This window comes from Eptatretus burgeri, chromosome 15 (genome assembly GCF_056783735.1).
Source record: "Eptatretus burgeri isolate ZD-2024b chromosome 15, Ebu_testis_v1, whole genome shotgun sequence".
NCBI lineage: Eukaryota > Metazoa > Chordata > Myxini > Myxiniformes > Myxinidae > Eptatretus > Eptatretus burgeri.
In genome coordinates this window covers 55,771,132-55,794,545 of record NC_140975.1, presented here as the reverse complement: position 1 = coordinate 55,794,545, position 23,414 = coordinate 55,771,132, and the positions used below count along the sequence as shown (strand labels likewise).

Genomic DNA, 23,414 nt, shown 5'->3' with positions numbered 1-23,414 from the left:
GTAAAATAAAGAGGAAGTTGGAGTACATCAAGGCATGGAATAGCCCTCTCAAACCCAGATCTCAATATCACTGAAGCTGTTTGGGATTATTTGGACAAAGAAAAAGCAAAAAAGAATCCCAGCATCTTAGATGGTCTTTGGAAGGTCTTGGAAGAAACGTGGAACACCATTTCACAAGAGTTTATAACAAACTTTTTTGAAAGTGTCCCGAGAAGAATTTCTAGTGTCCCGAGAATTGTTTTGAAGGAGAAGGATGGAAGTACTCACGATTAATTTATATCAAGGTATATTGTGTATAATTTTGGTTATTTGACAAAGATGTTCTTTTTCATAAAGGTATACAGTATTTAAATTGAACACAAAGTTCACTCGCGACTCTCGACGTGGCAACTCAGCTTAATCAAGCCATTTGCACATTAAACCCCAGTGGGTTGAATGAATGAAGGGTTGGCAGTGAGCCCCATTGGAAGGATCAAAGTCACGAGGGTGCGCACAAATGGTACAGCCGACATAGGCAGTCAATCACATTAAACCAGTCTTCAGAAATTGAATCACCGAAGTATGGAGAAGAACTTGTCAGCAGGTAAAGCTGCACCACAGATAATTAAGACAGTAACTCCAAGCTGAAAAGGAGCGACTTCTCTAAATTGCGCGTAAATCACCCAAAATGGCACCAACGAGGGAATACAAGGAGCAGCTTGTTATATCATCGCCAAGATAACAAGTGAAGTGCAATGTCCAACATGCAGGTCCAATGAATAGTTGGGGGAGCTCAGGGGAGAAGAATACCTAAAAAGTGTAGATGTATGAAGATAAGCTGAATCTCCTCCACATATCCACACACAGTGCATTAACATTTATCCGTCATGGTAAAGGAATCGAGGAGTCACTAAACCTTCACAGGTTTGCGTAGAGAATACCCCGATTCCTCCTTTACTAAGTATGTCTATTTTAAAATGATATTCCTCCCTCCGTAGAGTGTGGCAGCTCAAGAGATGTCTCAATGCCCGTTTCCTCCTTCGTCCTCTCGTTTCTCCAATGCTGTTGCCTTTACACTCATGTTGTTGTTACCTTGTGCATGCAAAGCGAAAAGTGGGGTAAAACAAATGGTTCTGTCTGTTCATCCGTTTGATCAGATTAAATTGAATGGTATATCTTGAACACTAATCGGAACATTAGGGAGATAAGTTTGCCATTTTAACAGTACTTTGGCGTTTAATTAGTCCCGATGATCGCACAGGCACGGAGTGGAGCGAGATCACGTTTTTACTCTGCCTGCCAGGCAGTCAAACAACTGAAAATCATTCCAAACAAGAAATTCACTGCTTTTAAGGATGCTATAAAGGACACAAAGAACAGGCACGAAGAACTAATGCAACTTGTTAGAGAGGGTGATCTAATAGACGCTGGGTAAAATGGCGGTAAAACCCGGAATCAATTTATTTATACACCTTTAAACCTTTATTTAAAATGAATTATATACTTGAACATTGTAGAAAACAAATTACCTTCATAATACTTCGAAGAACCATGCTATATAAAATCGATATATGTAACATGAGGGGGAACAGTATCGTGTTGAAGAAAAGGCCACAAATATGACGATGTACAATGCCGATTGCCACTGCGCTCTATGGTGATCAATAAAGCCTTCATCTCCCAAGTTCAACTTACCGGCATATTATTACAGTGTATAAGGGTTGTGTATAAGACTGCTTCAATAGTGCAAAACTTCCGGATTTTTTTTTTTTGAAACGATCATTAAAATCATCATTTTATTAAATGTGAAGTAGAAACTGGAACAATAGTGTGTGGGGTCTGTGTTCTCTAAACTCTAGAGTTGTGACTTAACAGAAAACTTAACGGTGTCAAACGTAACCTTTCCAAAGCACAATTAAGTGAATATACTGTAACATTATGCTGAAACTCAAGGTAAAACTATTGAATAATGAACCCCTCCATCCATTGGGACCATACTCTGTGCAGAGCGTTGATGCTGCTTAAGCAGTCTCCTTGGCTATTGGGCACAATCCTGGACGGGTCGCCACTCCGACACAGGATACCAGAAAGCTGGCACTCATTTTGCCGACCTCAGAAGGATGACAGGCAGAGTCAACCTCACCTGGTATTAATTCATCAGCCAAAGGGGGATTTGAACTCAGGATCCTAGGATCCCAAGCCTGGCACCCTAACCATTAAGCCAACACCAGGCATATGAACTCCTCATTAACCCCAAAGTCATTTCTAGAACAAATAAATATGGATATTGGTTGTTTACCAGCATGCCATCGGGCACATAAGGCTTCCGAAGCACTTTAGTTGGTTAGGGCAAACAATCATGGACGTCTCGCCACTCCGACATTTGACTGGTTCACCTTTCTGAGTAAGCTGGTAATCATTTTACCAACCTTGGAAGGATGACAGGCTGAGTTGACCCATGTGGTGCTATTTTGGTTTGTGGGTGTGCGTGTGTTACATATTCAATATTATTTGATGTGCCATACACTTTAGAGTGTTGGTGTTACCAAAGCAGTTCCTTGGCGAGGCTTATTCTGGGTGGTTTGCCATCATCTTCCCAGCATCGTTTGGGTCCTTTTATCTTCCCAGCACTATCCTTTTTAATGCTGAGCGTGAAGCAAGGAATCGGCACGTACCATTTTTAAAGTCTTTGGAATGACTCGGCCAGGGTTCGAACCACAGACTTTGCAGACTCAGAGCGAATGCTCCAATAATTACGCCACAGAGTCATTACGCTTCTTTTATGCAAGCTTGTGCACACACACACAAACATTAATCTCCAGCATCCTTAAAAAAAAACGAAGGAGTTCCTGAACAAAGTTTGATGTAAGCAACTTGGGCAATTTAATATTTATTAAAACTTCACTTTGTCCATGTTCCTATTCCTTTGTCCACACAACTTCCATCTACTAAGCTCTCTTGAAACACATTAAAAAGGAATTTTGCAATCTGTGCAATAGAGTTGTTATATAATACATTGCTGTACTTTTAAGTGCATAAAACAATACCATCAACATAATCACAATCTGAGAGCCGTAACATCCTATAAAACTACGCGTCGGGACATCACACTTGTCACACAATTTGTACCACAATTGAATGCACTTGGGATCTTTTAAAGCATTTGTTTGTATTTTGTTCCGCCAAGGCAGCAAATGCAAGCCATGCCAAGTTTGAAACCAATTCAGCAACACAACGCATTCCCACTAGGTCAAGGGTTGGATATGTTGTGCTGGCAGGGAACTGGTAGCAATCCACCGACCGAGGAGCCAGTCGAATGGTTTCTAAAACTGTAGAGCATTGGAGCAACGGATCATGGGAGCGGAAGATTTACAGATTCAAACACAAACACTGAGGTTTGGAGCTACAAGAGAAGCAAAAAGGGGGAAATTTTTTTCAATCAAAATGATAAATAGATTGAGATAACAAGGGTGGTAAGGCATGTGGGTGGGATTAGTAACACACACCGAGAAAAAAAATTTCTTCCAAGTACATTAATCTGGTGAAGTTTGAATTTTATCCATCCCTTGCTAGAGTCCCCCAACCCCTGACCCCCCTCAACCCACCCCTCCACCTAATTATCCTCATTCACCCCTCTCTCCTCCTATTGTCATTTCCTCAATGTCCCTACATTACATTCCCTCCTAAACTCACACATTTTTCATAAATATTCTCTCACACACACACACACACACACACACACACACACACACACACACACACACACACACACACACACACACACACACACACACACTTTGTGCTTCATCAAGTGCTGATATTCCACCCCACCTAAACACGACACCGGCCTTCAAATTTCGACCATAATTCAAGGCACAATAAATCGGGTTTTTATAAGCACAGCATTTTACACCCTAAACCAACAAGTCTGATAAACAACCAACACACCTGATTATGAAACTACTTCAGACTTGAAGTACAAACTAATTTTCGAGGAATCGCAATTGCAGGTGACCATTTGGTAAGGCATTTCATGTATCCCTCGCCTTTGCACACAAAATCACCTTAAAACACATTTGTTGTGATAATTATCGTAAACTTAACTCTTCGTTTCATCAACCTCGAGCCATTGGGAAATAAATTTTTAAAAAGTGTATTTTTCATTATTTCTTTTCACAAACCATGTTTGTTTATATTACAACAACGCCTTTACTCCATCCCCCTCCCAAACTTCCCCATCATCTTCATATATCACCGGAGGGATGACAATGAAGTGGTGATGCTAATTGCCACCGGAGGGATGATGTGCTGCGTCAAAGCAGCGGTGTTAAAAAGTTGTGCATGTAGGGAGGTCGTTTTCGCAAGAGTTGAAGCAATTACAAAACTTTAAAGCGATCAATTTCTTGGTCAAAACCTGACAAACAAAACGTAAAAGTGGTGGAAACATTTTGAATTTTCACTTTTGGGAGGATGGAATGGTTAGCAGGTGTTTTAATTAATTTCCCCATCAATTACAGATACGATGTGTTCTTCAAAGCTATTGGCAGAGGATGCTATGGAAATGGACAAGAAGGCACGCTTATGTACTCAGTGGTGCAAACATGTACAGAGTGGAAACTTTGTAGTTTGTGCCAGGACAATTGGGGGGGGGGGAGGCAACAAGAAATCTTGGGGAATCGAGGCTTGCGAGACTTCAGCTGGTAGTAATTGATTGTTAAAAACAAGAAAAGAAAAGAAAAAGTGCAATGATCATGGAAACTTGGACATTCTTGAGAGGCTGGACAGTTTAAACTTCAGTGAAATCTCATAAGAATGACGTCATTCTTCATCGTAAAAAAATCAATATGCCACCGAAAGTAGGCGAGCTCTCGCCAGGACCTTGGACAAATTCTAAATTCCATCAACAACCTACAAGGGGCACTGCATCAACGGCAATGCCATGCCCCTGAAAGAACTGATGCAAATGCACAGCCAAGTGCTGCATTCCAACATGATAATGATTGGCATCACTGAAGCTGTGGATCATCCGGCAATGATAATGTTTCATTTATCCAGAATTTACAGACAAATCGATCAAGATTTCTGTGATATTTAAAAACAAGACAAAGTTTGAATTTATAACCACTAGAAGCAACTGCTCCCTAGGGGGTCGTGTTATTATATTTATGCCTATTTTACTCCAATGGGTCCCGGGATTACACACCAAAAAATGGTTGTGATCGGTTCAGCCGTTTTTGCGGTACCTGGGAACAGACAGACGGTGAATTATAGTGAGAAGATGACCTTAATTTTTGGTATTTGTGTGTCGTTCAACAATCTGAGGCCAAGCGGACTACGAGTAAAGAGATGGCGGGACAACATTTGTGAGGATGCCTCTGACGGCCGAAAGGATAGTGGGTGACAGAGTGGTGGAAGAAATGGGTTGGAATGCAGATTGCGAGGGGGTGACCATAGCCCTATGCAATTAAGTCAAGCAAAGTGATTCATTCCAATTTTGATATCTCCAGTTCATAAGGTTTGAGAAATCGTTTCACTTCAACCAAATAAGGTCTCCTCGCTTCCATCTGCCATTTTGATCTATCCATAAATTAGCAAATGAGGAGTAAAACTGAGTGTTGTTCAAGGTGAACGCATTCGGTGGAGGTACGTGATTATATGGTTGGGTGCAACACCTGCTAACATTCATTTCCTCCCCAAAGTGAACTCTCAGACCTTCAGGTTTTATGACCGGTCAGATTACTATTCAATGGTTCCATTGAGATCCACTGCGAACTGTAGTTTGGAACGAGATACCTGGAGACAATTTTGCTCAACAAAAGCAAGACAACCCTTGGGGGAAGAACACACCTCAGAGATGGTAATTGGATACAGACTACAAAAGCGAATTTATATACGAGGGTCATGCCAAAGGTTTCCAACCCAACTACATAACAGACGTAGTACTACTGATAAACTTTATTCATAATCACATTATGCTACTTACAGGCACTTCAACTAAGGATCAACAAATGTTTTAATCCCAGCACATTGCTGGATTTTAATTTTCCTACATTGTTAAAGGCACTAACATCATCTCCCGACAAGGCAAAAAAACACGAGAACATATCCTTCTTTACGACGTGCCATTAATGTGGTGGATGTGGCTAGAAATATCTGAACACCTCCCTCACTCCACCCTAAGGATTATATCCATCGCTGAACAGTACTTACTCAGGTACAGACAAGTGTTATGAGGAAAAATTATTGGTGGATGTAATGCACGTTTTCTTCTGCATCACTACAGAACTGACGAGAGTCCGGAAGTCTTCTTGACCGAAACGTTCTGCCACGCTCTTGGTCATGAAATGCCATTATTCTAATTCTCCAAATGAAACGCACAATGTAAGAAACTTGATAGTCACTAAACATCAATGTCCAGTGAATATCGCTCGTCTGCTCGCAGCAGACCTGAAGGACGTGAGAGATCCCTCCGTGTCTTTCACAAAGTCGGAGAGTTACCACTGGCACACTCTGAACAAATTACAAATTCCTGCCCTGAATACTGCTGAGAAGGCAAAGGCAATCCCCCCACTGTAATCCTTGTTGCGAGGCTGCTTTGGCAGCACTGGAACCTGCCTGAGGGTGGACCACCAGAAACAGACCGACCAATGAGACGATACAAATGCAAAAGTGGTAAAAATTTTGGGACGATCTTCGTCGGCACACAAAAATAAATGCAAGTTTATTTATTTGTTTATATATTTATGTAAGAAGAAAATTTTTAAAATAATTTAAAAAATAAAAATAAAAAGCAGAGGTGGTTAATTACTCCCAGTCCAATTGTCAATGTGCCTCCACTTCTGTGCGTTATTTTTTTTAGCCAGTTCACAGGTAATTGAAATTAAATGTAAAATTATCAATCGAAGATGAACAATAAGCAACCTTTACTACTAGTTGCCTCTTCTCATCTATTCTTTGATCCGATTTATTGATTAGTGACGAAATCCAAATTCATTGTGTGTGCAAGCATCATGAGCGAAAGTATTCACATCAAACGAGGGATTCATACTCAGATAAGACTTTGCATGCAGGACAGTTTGCATCACTACCCCCACGAACTTACCGCCTCCCTCCTTCCTTCATCCGAAAAATAACTTTTTTTTTTATAATCTGATCACATGCAGATAATTCAGATCTTTGAACAACACCCAACATGCCACTCATTCATGATGCTCCAATTGGCTCAGAACGTCCAGAACATGAGCACCTGCGTCAAACTCGAACTCACACACACACCTTAAGAGTAGAAGTGAAAAGGCACATTTATTACATCTAGCCGAGCAAGACCTTTTGCAAACGCTCGACAGGAACCGGAGGTTCTTGGTCTGAATCAGAGTCTGATGGCGACGTTGATGGGGGTGAGGGTGGAGGAAGACAGCAAGGTGAGCAGAGGTATTGCATGAGTGGCAAACGGAACTTGCCACAGAAATCCACAAAGCGCATCCGACGGACACACGCTTCAAAGTACACTCCTTTGGGAGGGGGTGGAATCAGAAAAACAAGGGTAATAGGATTTGGCGTGGAGGTTGGTGAGGGGAGGGGAAGATTAGGAGAAAAATAAGATGTAGATTATATAATAAAAAATAACATTGAAGGAATTTGAGGCAAATCCAGAAAGGATTAGAAGACACAAGTGACATTTATGTCACTCATCACAAATACAACTTGGAACTTGCTGCCATTTGGTTACAAAGAGACTGATATGTTAGTGTTTTGGGTGTTTTTTTTTTTTTAAGTAGAATTAAAATGATAAACGTCATGAAAAAATAACTTTGCAAGTTCTGCTGGTATGCTCTCGATATATAGTGGGAGCTGCAGTTAAAACAAGGTTGCAATATCAATGTTTGAACCTATGTGTTGTGGACACAAAGGACATACCAGAACACTTTGGATTTGGACAGCTACGTGCAGATGCCAGGTAGGAAAGCAAATGTGGAGGTAGGGTGCCAGGAGAAGTCACGAGGCAGGCCAGGTGGATGGTTCGCCCTGAGAGCTCCAGCAAAGATGGTGGAGCAGCGAAGGCGGCTTTCCGTGCAAACCGCATAACCAGCGGGTTGCCGCGTAGGCTTAGCTCCTGCAGCTTGACCAGCGCGAGAATCTCCCGTGGTAGGAAAGACAAGCGGTTGTTGTGAAGGCTGAGGGCACGCAGGTTGCTCAGACTAGACAGGAAACAGGAAAGGACAGTAAATTAGGTGAAGGTTTTACACGAGAGGAGAATAAATAATTCCAAAGAAAGCGGTGAGCGGTGTGGTTGGACAGACATTAAAAAAAGAAAAGATAAACCACAACTGACTTCGCAAGTTCTGGTGGTATGTTCTGGATATGGTTGGCACAAAGGACAAGTCGGCGCAGATTTCCGAGAGAGCCGATCTCTTCCGGAACAGTGCAGATCTCATTCCCACCTAGGTACAGGTCTTCCAACCTGTGTGACCACAGCAGCTTGAGAATACAAGAAGCACAACTGGAACAAATACCATTTTCAAATTCACAAACACACATCAGTATTTGTGTCATGTTGCAAAGCACACTTTTATCATAAGGATATCCTGAATCGTGAAACTACGATTCCTATTACAGAGCTCTATTTTAATTGGGAGTCAGGGAAATATGTTCAGCATGCACCAACAGTACAGTGGAATCATCCAGTGACCAGACCATTGTGTCCCATCATTTGAGCATTTTTAGTAACCACTTTGTAGTGAAAATGTTTACCTGCATAGCCAAGAAAATTTACGATCAATCAAATCATAGTTGAAACGAGAAGGGCACTCGATACAGCGCATACCTCCGCCACGGAATGTCTGATCCACGAGAACATATCTGGCCAAATCAATGCATTTTTGTAATATCATGCTATATATAGTTTTTGGCCCCATCTTTCAATGATAAAGAATCACTGTTAAAATTAATTAATTCTCATATCCAGATCTGTCCGCAACTTTTTGAGATATCCTGCACACAGACAGATAAACAGACAAACAAATAGACAGAAAGGGGTGAAAACAGAACCTCCTTCACGTTCGGTGGTGGAGGTATTAAGACTGCAGTGATGAACAAGAATGGCACAATCATAAACCTGACACATACCTAAAAACAGGCTGAAAAGTTTACATTTTGTATCCCACTGATAGTCTGGATCTGCAACCGGACCTTAATCAAAATTGAATCAGCTTGTTCATGTCACGCACCCAAATCATCCACAAAGTTTTGTCATAATCCATCAACAACCTTTTGAAATATTGTTACGTTTGAGGGGGGGAGGGGTATGCATTCAAAGGGTAATTAGGATGTTTAATTAGGTATGCCATGCTGTTCGAGTTTACCAGGATCTCGATGTAATAAGTAGCAATTCAGTGGTGATAAGTTGTCTAGTAAATGTCCATTTCTTCAAGGGGGAAATGATAATTGTCACATCATTAGATAGGGACACGGGATAGGGTAAGTGTGTCTGCGTAAACCCATTTTAGTAGTCCCTGGAGGCTTGCCGTGACGTCACAGGACAGTGCTGCAGATGGCTCTGCCCCGTGATCACGATTGGCGGAAGGCGACGGCGCAGGGCCAATAAAACGGCTCGATTGGAAGTGACGAGGACGGGAGGATAAAAAGGTTCCGTTTGGGGTCGAAAAGAAAGAGGAAGAAGATCGGGACAGAAAAACCGTTCTGGTGGAGGCTGTTGAGCTGGGAGCGTGCTGTGTTGTTGCGCTGATTCGGCCCTGGTTTCATCGTGTCTTGTAGCCTTGCTGAGCCTCGTGCCTCACCTCGGTTGGCTCTGGGGTTCTGCTGGCTCGGAGTACGGGGTCGAACGGCGGGCGGACCTGCCTCCCTCTCCTGCTTGCAACTTGGCGCCAGAACTCGTTCCCTGGCGGCTGTGAGCGGACTTGGGCCGACACCAGGAGGTCGACAGTACCACGGTGTCTCCTGCCCCTGACGAGCGCAACGCCAGCTCGTCCGGCGCTAATCCAGGGACTGTTGCGTCCGCACCACGGGCCAGCTACGTTGTGTGTGTGTGTGTGTGTGTGTGTGTGTGTGTGTGTGTGTGTGTGTGTGTGTGTGTGTGTGTGTGTGTGTGTGTGTGTGTGTGTGTGTGTGTGTGTGTGTGTGTGTACGTGTGTGTACCTGGCGCCTTAGAGGGTTTGAGATTTGTATATTTATTGGAATTGTCTGTGTCTTCCCCAAGCCCAAACCCACACCACCATCCCGTCGAATCGCCCCGGATCCCTCCTCTTGCTGAGTCTTGTTATTTCTGGTTAGAGGAATAAACGTTATCAACTCAGTGAAAAGCGACTCGTGCCACCTTCAGGTCAGGTCAGGTATGGGAGCATGTGCCAGAACAGCGCGTCGCTGCGTCCACTTTCCGCCGGTACTCCGGGGGCCTCCGTCTGGCCATCCCCCAGGCAGATGCCAGGCCCATCCCCATCTCCTTGAGATGATGGTCAACCTGCTGCAACCATGAGGCACGTGGTCGGCCCACTGGCCTCCTCCACTCATGAGACTCCCTCGCTGAGAGAATCTGGTGAGCAGGATCAGCGTCAGGAAAACGAGCCACATGTCCATACAGCCGCAGCTGACGCTCACGGACTATGCAGGTAACAAATCTCATCCGAGTCTCTCTCAGCAACCGCTCGTTGGACACAAAATCCGACCAGCGATAGCCAAGGATTCTCCGAAGAGACCTGGTACCAAAGGAATTAAGTCTCCGTCTCAGATCCTTGGTCAAAGTCCAAGTCTCGCACCCATAGAGCAAGACTGGAAGTACCAAGGACCTGAAGACTCGGACTTTCGTCCTCCCGCACAGGTACCGGCAGCGCCACACCCCATGATCCAGTGAATCCATGACTCCCCAGGCCCGACCCAGACGTCTATTGACCTCCGGCTCACAACCTGCGGAGACATGAATATCACTGCCAAGGTAAGTGAATCTATCCACGACCTCAACATCCTCACCACAAACAGACACAGACAGGACAGCAGCATCCAAGATGTCACCGAAAGCCTGGATCTTTGTTTTGACCCAAGAAATCCGTAATCCCAATGGCTCCGACTCCTCATTCAGCACCTCGAGGGCCCCCAAGAGGATGTCTAAAGTCTCCGCAAAGATGACTGCATCATCTGCAAAATCAAGGTCCGAGATCTTGACATTGCCAAACGATGCACCGCAACTTGATCTCTCCGACATCCTCCCAAAAATCCAGTCCATACAAGTGCTGAAAAGTGTGGGGGCAAGTACACATCCCTGACGAACTCCAGTAACAACTGGAAATAAGTCAGAGGCGGTACCACCACACTTCACAGCACTCTCAGTACCAGAGTAGAGTTCAGACATCAGATCGATCAGTTTCGGTGGCACCCCACGAAGACCAAGAATCCTCCAGAGGACATCCCGATTCACTGAATCGAACGCTTTACAGAGATCAACATAGGCTGCAAGCAGCCCCTGCCGAAACTCTCGTCTGCGTTCAGTGAGGACACGAAGAGCAAGGATACGGTCAATCGTTGACCTCTTTGGTGTAAAGCCTGACTGCTCTGGACGCTGGTGCTCAAGCAGATGGTGGCGAACCCTATCAAGAATTATCCGAGCAAAGACCTTGCCCGGCACTGAGAGCAGCGTCACCCCTCGGTAGTTGTTGCAGTCTTGGCGATCACCCTTCCTTTCCAGAGAGGGACAACAAGGCCCCTCTTCCAGTCAGTTGGGATGATGCCTGTGTTCCAGGCAGAGCACAAAACTGCATGCAACGACGCGAGTGCAGCATTTCCACCAGCCTTGAGAAGTTCAGCATGGATGCCACAGATCCCTGGAGCTTTGCCCCGTTTCAACTGGTTCACCGCAGCCCGTGTTTCCACAAGCGATGGTGGACCACAGTTGATTCGAGGGTCAGCAACAGGGATTGTAACACCCTTGACGTCCAACTCGACAGCTGGGGGATCAGCCTGGTACAACCGCTCAAAGTAACCGGCCCAGCGGGCCTTCACTTCAGACTCCTCTGTCAAGAGCCTACCACTCTCTGCTCGAACTGCATTGCTCCGAGGGATGGGCTTGGATGAACGTAATGCGCGAATTCCCCTGTAAGCGGGACGAGAATCACCTGTCCACAGGTGATGCTCTACCCCCTCACAGATTCCTCGCACATAGGCCTCCTTGTCCACCCTCAGTGCACGTACAGTTTTACGCCTCAGCTCCCTGAACAGCTCAGCTCTGCCATTCAGCCTGGCCCTGCGACTCTGGTCAATGGTATCCAGTGTCCCTTGAGAGACAAAATTCTTCTTTGCCCTGCGGTGAACTCCAAGGCATCCACCGGCAACATCAAGGACGGTGGTCTTGAAGGTGCTCCACAACTCTTCAGGACCCCCAAAGCACCCAGACCCCCAAGTGTCCACTCAGCCTGTTCGCAAACTCCTCAGCTACTCTCTCATCCCTGAGCTTGGCAACATCCAGCCTAGGCTGGGATGGTACCATTCTCCAGGATTTAAGGTGCAGCTTTAGAGTTGCTACAACAAGCCTGTGGTCAGTATTGAGGAACTGAGCACTCCGGTAGACCCTGCAGTTCTGGATCATCCTCCAACGACCGTCAATGAGGACATGGTCAATCTCCTTTGCCACACCGCCAGCGTTGGAATACCAAGTCCAGCGATGAGCTTGTGGGCGCTGAAACCATGAACCAGCCACCCTAAGTCCATGACTTCTTGCAAAGTCAAGGAACTTAGTGCTATTCTGGTTCATAGTTCCTGACCCATGGGGACCAACACACACCTCATAACCATCCCTATCAGTTCCAGTCGATGCATTGAAATCCCCCAAGACTAGAAGTGTATCTCGTCTGGGGCACTGATCAACCACAGACTCGAGTGTGGCGTAGAATGCATCCTTCACGGTAAGATCACTCGCCTCAGTCGGAGCATAAATAGAGACCAGGGAAATGACACCTAAGTGCCACCTTCCTCGTCCCGTTTGCGGTAGAGCGATTAAAACCACCATCTTTGGGTTATAAGAAATAAACTGCCTCCATCGTTTCGGCTAATTCTACGTTAGCGGGACTGTTCAAGTCCCGTGGACATCACAATATTATGCTGTATATCGTTTTTTGGTCCCACCTCTCAATGGTGAAGAATCACTTTCAAAATTACATAATTCTCAGATCTTCACCAAAATCTAATGAATTCATCCTTGTCAAACAACCAACCTGTCCACCAAGTTTCATCCGAATCCATCCAGAACTTTTTTGAGATATCCTGCTCACAGACAGACAAACAGACAGACAGACAGAGAGGTGAACACATAACTTTTGTCCACCTTCGGTGGTAGTGGTGACAAGAAATGATAAATAAAACAAACCCACCATATTTTTTGCATCTATAATAATCTTAATTGCATCAGAAATGCATAAATTGGGGATATTAAAAAGAGCTCCGCATCAACAATTGGCTTCTGGGTTTAATGGTGCACATGCAAGACTATGGTGGGCAAGAGTACTTTGAGAGACGTGAAATGGCAGGCGGAATGCTGCGGATTTGGTTTCCTCCTAAAAAGAGTTCCCTGAGACCCTCAAGATCCAGAATTGGTGGAGGAATGGTCAAAAACTGGTTCCCGGCAAGGTTGAGGGTCTGCAGTGCTCTCAGCGAACCGAAGCCCTGAGCGAGGAAGGAAACGATAGTAACATGGAGAGGAAATGGTGAAAACAATGTGTGAACAGAGGCATGTCAAAGAACACAAAGATGATGAGATATAAAAATAAATAATACAATACACACTGACCTTCGGTAGTGAAGCATCTTCGAGTTGGTTGTTCTTGGCGAGCAAAGTCTTTAGTCCGACAAGAGCGGTAACCTCCACGGGAATGAGCGCCAAGCCTATTCCACTCATGTCCAGATACACGAGTGCAGAGAAACCCGTCAGCACCTGAAGCACACAGAAATAGACTTGAAGACGTCTAACCAGTACATGTTCATTCATTATCACAACACCAGTTCGATGATAGATGGGGAGAAGATGAAACGTCACATCACAACAGCACACAAATGTTATCAAAATGGAAATTTCTAAAAAAAAAAAAAAGGGTTGGGGGGGGGGAATTGTGGACATCGGGCAAAATCAAACTACGATTACAATACAACAAAAATTGTCGTTTTGATTGGGTCACAGTTCACCAGCCATGCTTTCCATTTTGCACACAGCCAATTCAGCCATCACCACACACAGCCAATCCAGGAAGAGGCCCGGTGATGTTTGTCAAAAGGATGTTTGCTAACAACCCAAACACAAGTTTTTTTGTTTTTTTTTCCTCTCCTCAGGGGTCTTGGTTGTGGATCAGTTGGATTGATGTTTTATTATGACACAAATCTATTTGAAAAACATGTCTATAATCTCTCTCCCCCTTAGTCTCAGTTAAAGACCAGACTCATAGGTGTAATGGTTTGAGCGTCTGCTTCGAGTCTGGGAGGTCAGGGGTTAAAACGAATTCCCCATCAGCTACTAATAACGTACAAGGAGAATAAAACAGAAGAAAAACAACAGGATACCCAGCCTGAATGGCTTGGTATGCGAACAAACAAAACAGACAGTCTTGTGTATTCGTCTGTATGTCCATGTGTGTGACATATGTGTGGCAGCTCCACTACGAGCCTTAGATCTTGTAAATAACAATTGAAAGGTAAACCGTAATCAGAACATCACACGTGAGCCTTTGTCCCTTGAACAAGAATCTTTCCTTTATTATGTCTTCATGTTGTCACATGTCCCAACCAAACCACCCTTGCTAAGTGTCGTTTGTAAAAGGTTCTAAAACCTTTCAGAAAGAAACAAAATGGAGCGATCTGCAGTACGATTCATGAAAGTTATTTTCAATTTTTTTTCTTCTTTTCCTCAATTCTCAGTAAAGAGCCAGGAAGCACTGGAGTTAAGGAGATTAATGATGTCAATCATTTCCAAATGATGAATAGAACAGAAGCAATGAATGGGCAATTTGACACAATTTGTTTTTTTCAAAAATTGAGTTAAAAAAATAAATAAATAAATAAAAGTACAAACACAACAACAAAAACATTACAGCTGCAGAGAAAGGATACACTGCATGTGAATGCCTCCAGGGCAACTTTAGATGGGCACAAAAAATCTGCACCACTACTACTACTACTACTACTACGATTATGATGGTCATGATTGTGGCTCCAATTATTCCTACCTGTGGGGTTAGCGGAGGAACAGTTTTTCCCCAAATCTTTCATGAACCGGATGGACAGGTCCGAAATGCAAATGAAGATAACTTGGGCACCAATTTGTAATTTGTCCGGGGTGCCGGCAATAACTCGTCTACTCTTCATGAAGCACACCATGGGATCTTTGACATCCACAAACTAGAGGGGGAGCACTCGGTAGAGTGCAAAACCTCCGCCGCCAATACTGCTAGGTCACTCAAGTGAACCTGATATCCTATTCATTCAATTTGACGTCAACAGTGCTCACAGAGTTATAGTTTGCAACTTTCCCTTTAACTTTTAACTTTTACATACTCAATTCATTCGTCACAACTAGATTCCTTGAGACAGAAATTGATTTTACGTGGGTATATCCACCTGAAGTTCCAAAATCAGCCGCAATTATAATTTTGGCATGTTTTTTGTTGGAAATCACACAACATGTAGAAATGCAAAAAAAAATAAAAATACTGCTCCGTAATACTGCTCACAAACAAACAAACAAACAAACAAACAAACAAACAAACAGAAAGGGGTGAAAACAGTAACCTTCGATCTTCGATGGCGGAGGTTAATGATCGGTACTGGCAGACAGGTCCTCCGGCACACAATGTCCTTCCGACGGATCGTACATTGATGAATCAGCAGGGTGACAGTTTATTGCCGAGTTGGGATTCCCATCCAGGCGAGACAACTCAAGGGTGAGTATGCATACCTCTACGCCACCTGGCATACCTCTACACTATTGTAGTGTCTAGGATGGGCACTAAAATGCTCGCTCATACAATCAAAGGACTTTGCACCATAACTACAGCTATGATAACAAAAAAAAACAATTTTCGTAGTCCCCCCACCCACCCCCAATAAACACAATGCAATAAATTTGGACATTTTCCCCCCATTGAAGGCTCCACAAGGACTGGTGGACCCCCAGAACTTTGTTACAAATCAAACAGTTTGAAGAGCAGCACTTCACCTTACCGAGTTCATATATTTAATAAAAAGTGGATTTGGTATCGTCAGAAATGTGCCCACTCAAAGTTAGCGGTGTGTATGTTATATGTAAATACGTTTCTTTCAATTGTTACATTATAATATGATCTTCATTAACCTCCGCCATCGAAGATCGGAGGTTACTGTTTTCACCCCTTTCTGTTTGTTTGTTTGTTTGTTTGTTTGTTTGTGAACAGTATTACGGAAAAACTCCGACAGATTTCGACAAAACTTGGTGGGGGGGGGGGTTAGGTATGGTCCAAGGATCATGTCATTAGATTTCGGACTTGGTTCAAAGTTAAATATGGCCGCTATGGCGGCCATTTTGAAAAAAATATTTGAAGTTTTTTTTTTTTGCATTTCTACATGTTTTTAGTGATTTCCACCCCCCACCCCAAAAAAATTGCTAGAGAAAAAAAAATTTGCAACTTTTTTTTCAACAAAATTTCGATTTCTTTTTTTGCATTTATACATGTTATAAGTGATTTCCAACAAAGAAACATGCCAAAATTATAATTGCAGCTGATTTTGGAACTTTAGGTGGATATACCCACGTAAAATCAATTTCTGTCTCAAGGAATCTAGTTATGATGAATGAATTGGGTATGTAAAAGTTAAAAGTAAAAGGGAAAGTTGCAAACTATAACTCTGTGAGCACTGTTGACGTCAAATTGAATGAATAGGATATCAGGTTCACTTGAGTGACCTAGCAGTATTGGCGGCGGAGGTTTTGCATTCTACCGAGTGCTCCCCCTCTAGTTCTCAATCTCGTTTTCGCTCTATTGTCCCGTGGTGGTGGTGGTCATATGGCAGCTTAGCTGCCGGGGTAGCTATCATTTCTTGAAGCGCGACTGTGTCGCTGATGCAGTGCCCCTCTACCAGTACACACACTGGAACTGGTACTCATTTTGCCGACCTCGGAAGGATGACAGGCTGAGTCAACCCCCTGGTGTATTAATTCAGTGGCTGATGGGGCTTGAAATCAGGACCTTAGGATCCCAAGCCACCACCCTAACCACTGAGCCTCCCATGATTTGTTAACTATTTTATCCCTTTGTTTGTTTGTTTTTAAATCCCAAAAGATCAACAACCATCTCCTCATGGATACCATGCAGTGTAAGCTGCCACATTCGACTCGCACTCGGTAACACCACGACAGCCGATTCATCTCGGTGCAAGGTTATTTTAATTTGTGCGTGCTCAGACTCTCAAATTAAGAGGAAAGAAAACTGAGTACATGCGTCCTGATAGCCGACTGCAATGTTACGTTGTGGAGTTAGTTTCCATGCAGCTTCTGAAAATCTGTCACAATATATATATATATATATATATATATATATATATATATATATATATATATATATATATATATATATATATATATATATATATATATATATATATATATATATAGGTTTAAATACTTGGAATCAACTGTCCAAAGTAACGGAGAGTGTGGTAGAGAAGTGAAAAAGAGAGTGCAGGCAGGATGGAGTGGGTGGAGAAGAGTTGCAGGAGTGATTTGTGACAGAAGGGTAGCTGCAAGAGTGAAGGGGAAAGAATAAGATGGTAGTGAGACCAGCTATGTTGTATGGTTTGGAGGCGGTGGCGCTAACAAAAAGACAGGAAGCGGAGCTGGGGGTGGCAGAGTTAAAGATGCTGCGATTCTCGTTGGGAGTGACGAGGATGGACAGGATAAGGAAGGAGTATATTAGAGGAACAGCGCAGGTAGGACGGTTTGGAGACAAAGTGAGAGAAGAGAGATTGAGATGGTTTGGACATGTGCACAGGAGGGAAGCGGAGTATATCGGGAGAAGGATGCTGAGGATGGAGCCGCCAGGCAGGAGGAGAAGAGGAAGGCCAAAGAAGAGGTTCATGGATGCGGTGAGGGCGGACATGCGGACGGTTGGAGTGTCAATGGAAGATGTGGAGGATAGAGCGAAATGGAGACGGTTGATCCGCTGTGGCGACCCCCAACAGGAGCAGCCGAAAGAAGAAGATATATATATATATATATATATATATATATATATATATATATATATATATATATATATATATATATATATATATATATATATATATATATATATATATATATATACACATATATATTACTGGAGGTGATGCGGCACAGGACACACATGGGTGGCAAGATGGTGGAGTGAGGGGCGGGGGGGGGGGTTACCAGTGCACAAGAGGGGGGGCACAAGATGGTCTACCAGTGCTTATACTTCTTACAGCTGAAAATACCAACACATTGAGTCACAGCTACTCAATTCATTTACCCATGCAAATGAAATACATTGAGATTAGAGTACCGCGCCTTCGTCTCATTGCCATTCCCTGCAGGGTGACATGTAGTACTAAACGAGGGCGCCGATTACAGTTGCTCATCCAGCAACATGGACCGTGCTGCAGAGATGACGGGGAGACCGAGCCGAGATAACCTAATTGCAATATATTGCATCACGGCTGCAAGCCTCAAGCTGCCTGTGTCGTCAGCACCCGTGGTGAAAGAGCATAATAGTGGAAATTACTGCAATTACACCTATGCAAAAACCTTCTTTCCATCTTTATCCAAATCAATCTCTTTACAACCTATTCTCAGGTACGTTAAACCTGTCCTGATCCGTTGGGATCACTGCTCTCCTCCACTCATTCGTTCCTCGTTTTTCCAGTTTGTGAAACAAACGTCCACATTCTCTTCAATCTCATTCTTCACTCGAGGTCTTCAAGACAGCTGTTCCTCACCATCTCAGATCATCCCCAATCCAAAAAGCGTGATCTTTTCTACCCTCGTCATCCTCAATCTTTCCCCATGGCATTTTATACCTCATTGACACACACGGCCACACCATCCCCCCCCCGACTTTTACAGGGTGATATTTAATTGTTCCTCCTCCCCTGTCCCCTCCATCCCCACTGTCAGTGCATTGTTTTCTACCCTCTGCCACCTTGCTTTTTCCAAATGAACTTTGTACACACAAAAAAAAGCTGCCTGCCTCATGTCATCATCTTCGTCTTTCAAATGCAGCACAAGGCTGCAGGCAGCATCATTTGCTGGGGGTGCAGCTGTGGTGCCGAGTAGCAATTTGTAATTTCTTCATGACGACGGCAATCGCTCGGCTACTCTTCACGAAGGACACAGTGTAAGCTTTTATATTCACCAACTAATGCCGGCAAGATAAGATAGCCAGTTTAATGTCAATCGTCATCATCACACCGTTTGCATCTGCCTCATCTTAAAACTGTCTACCTCAGCTTCCTGCTTGGACTTTACCAACTACCAACAGACACCGACGGATACTGACAAGGAGAAAATGTTGATGACTGACACTTATCCTGGCTCAATGTGCGTTTCTTGTTTTTTTTAGGTAGAACAGACACACGCACCAGGCCATTCCGTAATCCTGAGGATGTGACACTCAAATAGCTTCATATCACCTGGGACATCACAGTACTGGTCTCCTTGCAAAAAGAAAGGAAAAGGAGGGATCGCATGAATCTGCTGGCGTTCGCTGATGGACGGTTATGCTTTATGTATAAGTAAAGATATTGATTCTGAATTGAAGGTGTTGTCAAATGGCATGTCATCTGCGTTAATGCAACCTTCACCTAACAGCCCTTCCCCCAACTCACCAAAAATTCCCCACATGTGGAGACTGTTCACGTCCCGTCTGTTATGTACCTCTTTGGCCCTGTCATCTTCCTGCTGTTTGCCTTGCCCCTGAATGGGTGTTGCATTGGATTGAGGTTGTGGAGAGTGACTGAGGCCGTGGATGTGACTCAAGCATAATGGGCCTTATCACCTTCTCCAATGGTCACGTTTGCTTGCATGAGCACTTTGAAGCCAGGGCAACCTCGAAAACCCAAAATAAAAATAAAGATAATTTCACTATTACAAACTCTCGAGTTCAAAGAACACTTAATCCCATCCAGTCTAGAGAAAAAGGACATGGGAATGGTTACCCCTACCCTTTCTGAGCCAAGACATGGAGCTTCTGGCAGCACACAGGATGCCCAATCAATCAATTTATGGGTACCCTCCTCCCCTCTCCTGTCCTCTCCTGGTAGGACTCCAACAGATGCTTGGCTGCCTGGACATCTCCTCTCCTCCTTTTCAACTATTGCTTTTTGAGTTTCCGAGCACGATCTATATTAGTTTTGTTTGTGAACTTTGAATAACAGGCGCAATAGTAACCATGTGACGCTGATGGATCAAACGGAATAGTCCAGAGCTGGCGATTGTCTGAGATGCGTTTTTCGCCACCACCGAGGTTTATCCACGCATTTGCGTAATCACAAACCTTCTGCCAACTCCGCTTGGAGAAACTGACGGTTTTCAAACAATCTGAGAAATAGATGCAACAAAGAGACAGATTTTCTTGGATGAAGTGAGCCGGACAACGGCATTTTGTCTTGATATCAATGTTCCCCCACCATGAGAGCGCGATCGGCAAATGTGATTGGTCGAGGAAGAGGAGGAGGAGTGCTTGGCAAGCAGAACCGAGTCACTGAAAACACACAGCACGTGCAACGAATGGTCTCGTTTTGCATTAATGTCATTTTGAAAGTCCCGGATTGAAATCGGAAGTTCACCGCCATTGATGCATTAGGATAGGCCGTCTGACACCACCTTATTTAACACATTAAATTATTTATTCATGCCTCCTGTTTGGGCCCTTTATCCCTAAAAACAGCAAGTTTCATGTTTGGAATGGTTTTCAAAAAAATTGACCAACACACAGACCTGTGCAAAAAAATTAACAAACAACAATATTGCACGTTAACAAGGTCAAAAGGATACTGCTAAGTGTGCTCGATACCAGAAAACTTATAGTAGGTGAGAAACGGATCAGATGTTCAAAACATTCTGTTAATCAGAAAAATATCCATGAATGATCCCTCAATGATAGCTACTACTAGGTACTAGGAGATGACAAAAACCAATCGGAACCATGAAACAACAACAACATTAATAGAGGACAAAACAAATAAAACTTAACGGAATAAATGTAAACTCTAACCGGTTGAATACGTTAGTCGGGTTAGCGTTTCGATTTACTCACCCATCGAAGTTTGTCTCATCACAATCTGACATGTAACAATCGATTAGATATCCATATACCTGTTGTTTAAAGCGGAAGTCAACGTTTCCTCCGATCGGTGGAAATGAAACGGCTCTTCACACCGATCATACCAAAACTTGGCAATTCTCTGTGCATGTCTGAACCTCATAGAACCGAAAACGGCTTGGTCGATCTCCACCAAATTTTGCATACCTGCTGGGGTCACCCAGGGTACAAAATACCCCCCCCCCTTCCTCCTCCTGCGAGGGTAAGGTGACTACTTGCAATTTTCGCTTGTACACGTAAGATAGTGCAACTACTGACCGCTTCCAGAGAGACAGGGGGATTTTTGACACCTTATTTTTGGCACCTGAAGGGAGCGGGTATTACTAGTTTACTGAAGCACATTAATTACACAACTCAAACATTAATTTAAAACACTCGCTACACGAAGGTGGGAGGGGAGAAAAACGTACGAGGTGGTGGCTCATCCTGCTTCTTCCACGAGCCTCGATTACTATGCAAACAAGTGAAATCCTTCAAGACAGTGCGTGTGGTGAAGCAAATGAGTACACTAATGTTAAAATATGCAATTTATGCTTTTTCAGTTGAAAAACAATTAAAAAGCGTACTTAATATTTGAAATGTAAAAATCTTGTTATTATTGTGATAAGCACCTTTATATATAACAGAAGGAATGAAATTGTTCGATACAGCGTGGCAGGAGGCCACAAAAGAATGATGGCATAAGAAGAACTTAGCTTTCAGCGTTCGGCGCGAAATGCGATGGTGGGCGGAAATGACGCCTTTCGGCGCGAAATGTGATGGTGAGCGGAAATGACGTCTTTCGGTCGTTCGTACATGAGAGGGGCGCGTTTCTTGCTTTTTTTCCGTCAAGCAATAAATTAAATGGTTTTCACATATATAACACATTAGTTTCACAAATTTCCATTGAAATACTCGGGTATTTCCCTCAATTGTCGCCATTTCGGTCTAGGCTATGCACTGCATCTACCGGATGGCCGTCATTGGCTGTCACAGGCACGTGGGGGAGGGGTGAGGGACACCGGGACACCAGAGACGTGGTAGACACCGGGGACATTTCAAACTCGGTGCAATTGTATACAGCGCACGCGCTGTAATTAGATATAGTGCTGTACCTTTACACACACAGACGCAGCATTGCGACTGGATATAGCACTTGGGAATGAAATAAATAAATAAATAAATAAATAAAAACTGCTATTGTTAATTGAGGTTTCAGTTCCCAGTGATTTTGGTCGAAACACAGAAATCAAGAAAAATGACAAAATATCAAGAACTAAAGGATGAAGTGAAAAGATCCTGCAATCTGAAGGGGACAAAAAAATTGTTCCAGTGATATAATTGGAGCAAAATGTAATGATGAAGAAGAACCTCAACAAGACCCTCCAAACCATCCCTGGGAACGTCACCGCAAATCAACTACAGTTGGAAGGTGTCCGGAGCTCAGTGACGATCGTGAAAAGAGGTCTCGGAACAAAACTCTGAGAACAAGACAACTTAGACCGGGAAATGGAGATAATCACACAACACACACATTACACTAGACTAGAGTGTTTGTACACACGGGTGTCCGTCCGTGCGACGTGTACAACACATACCCGGCCGGGCTCGTAGCGCCGCACAGTCAGTGACTGCACGTCCCGAGACTCCAACGTGTCCCATGGCTCCTCCGCGGTCTGCATCCCGTCGGTTCGGTGCGCACACACGAGCCAAGGCAGGTCCCGGGCCGCCTCTCAGCTGTCAAGCTGCGGCACAATGCACTCGAACGACGATTACATCGAACCAGCCTCGAAACCTGATCCATGTGATGATGTTGTTGTCGTTGTTGTTGTTGTTGTTTTTTTTTACATCAGGAGCGAGTTTTTTTTTTACCTCAGAACCGAGTTTTTTAATTTTTTTTTTTACCTCAGGAGCGAGTTTTTTTCTACCTCAGGATATTATGTGCAAGACATGAAATTAATCAAGATCAATCATAATTTTTATGCGATAATTATATATATATATATATACATTATACATACTTACGTGGTGCCAGGAATGCTGTTAACGAAGCGCAGACATACATCGCCCAAGTTTAAGAAACGAGCCGATGCATTT

The 23,414-nt window shown here is 43.8% G+C and overlaps 1 protein-coding gene across 1 annotated transcript; it reads right to left on the bottom strand.

Annotated features, from left to right (window-relative positions):
• Positions 1-2,744: 2,744 nt before the first annotated feature.
• Positions 2,745-23,167, bottom strand: LRRC58 (leucine rich repeat containing 58). Its single transcript, XM_085856084.1, has 6 exons — positions 22,916-23,167; positions 13,769-13,912; positions 13,487-13,644; positions 8,312-8,440; positions 7,897-8,177; positions 2,745-7,490 (listed from the first exon to the last, which is right to left on the bottom strand). Exons 1-6 carry the CDS (start codon positions 22,997-22,999, stop codon positions 7,291-7,293), a joined length of 996 nt encoding a protein of 331 aa, XP_085712210.1. The 5' UTR covers positions 23,000-23,167; the 3' UTR covers positions 2,745-7,290.
• Positions 23,168-23,414: the final 247 nt, after the last annotated feature.

Coding starts and splice junctions, on each gene's coding strand:
- LRRC58 (XM_085856084.1), bottom strand. CDS start 22,999: ATGCAGACCGCGGAGGAGCCATGGGACACGTTGGAGTCTCGGGACGTG. Junction 13,913..22,915: donor GGCGCTACGAGCCCGGCCGG/GTATGTGTTGTA, acceptor TGTGTGCTTCAG/GTGCTGACGGGTTTCTCTGC. Junction 8,441..13,486: donor GCCATTTCACGTCTCTCAAA/GTACTCTTGCCC, acceptor GTGGTCACACAG/GTTGGAAGACCTGTACCTAG.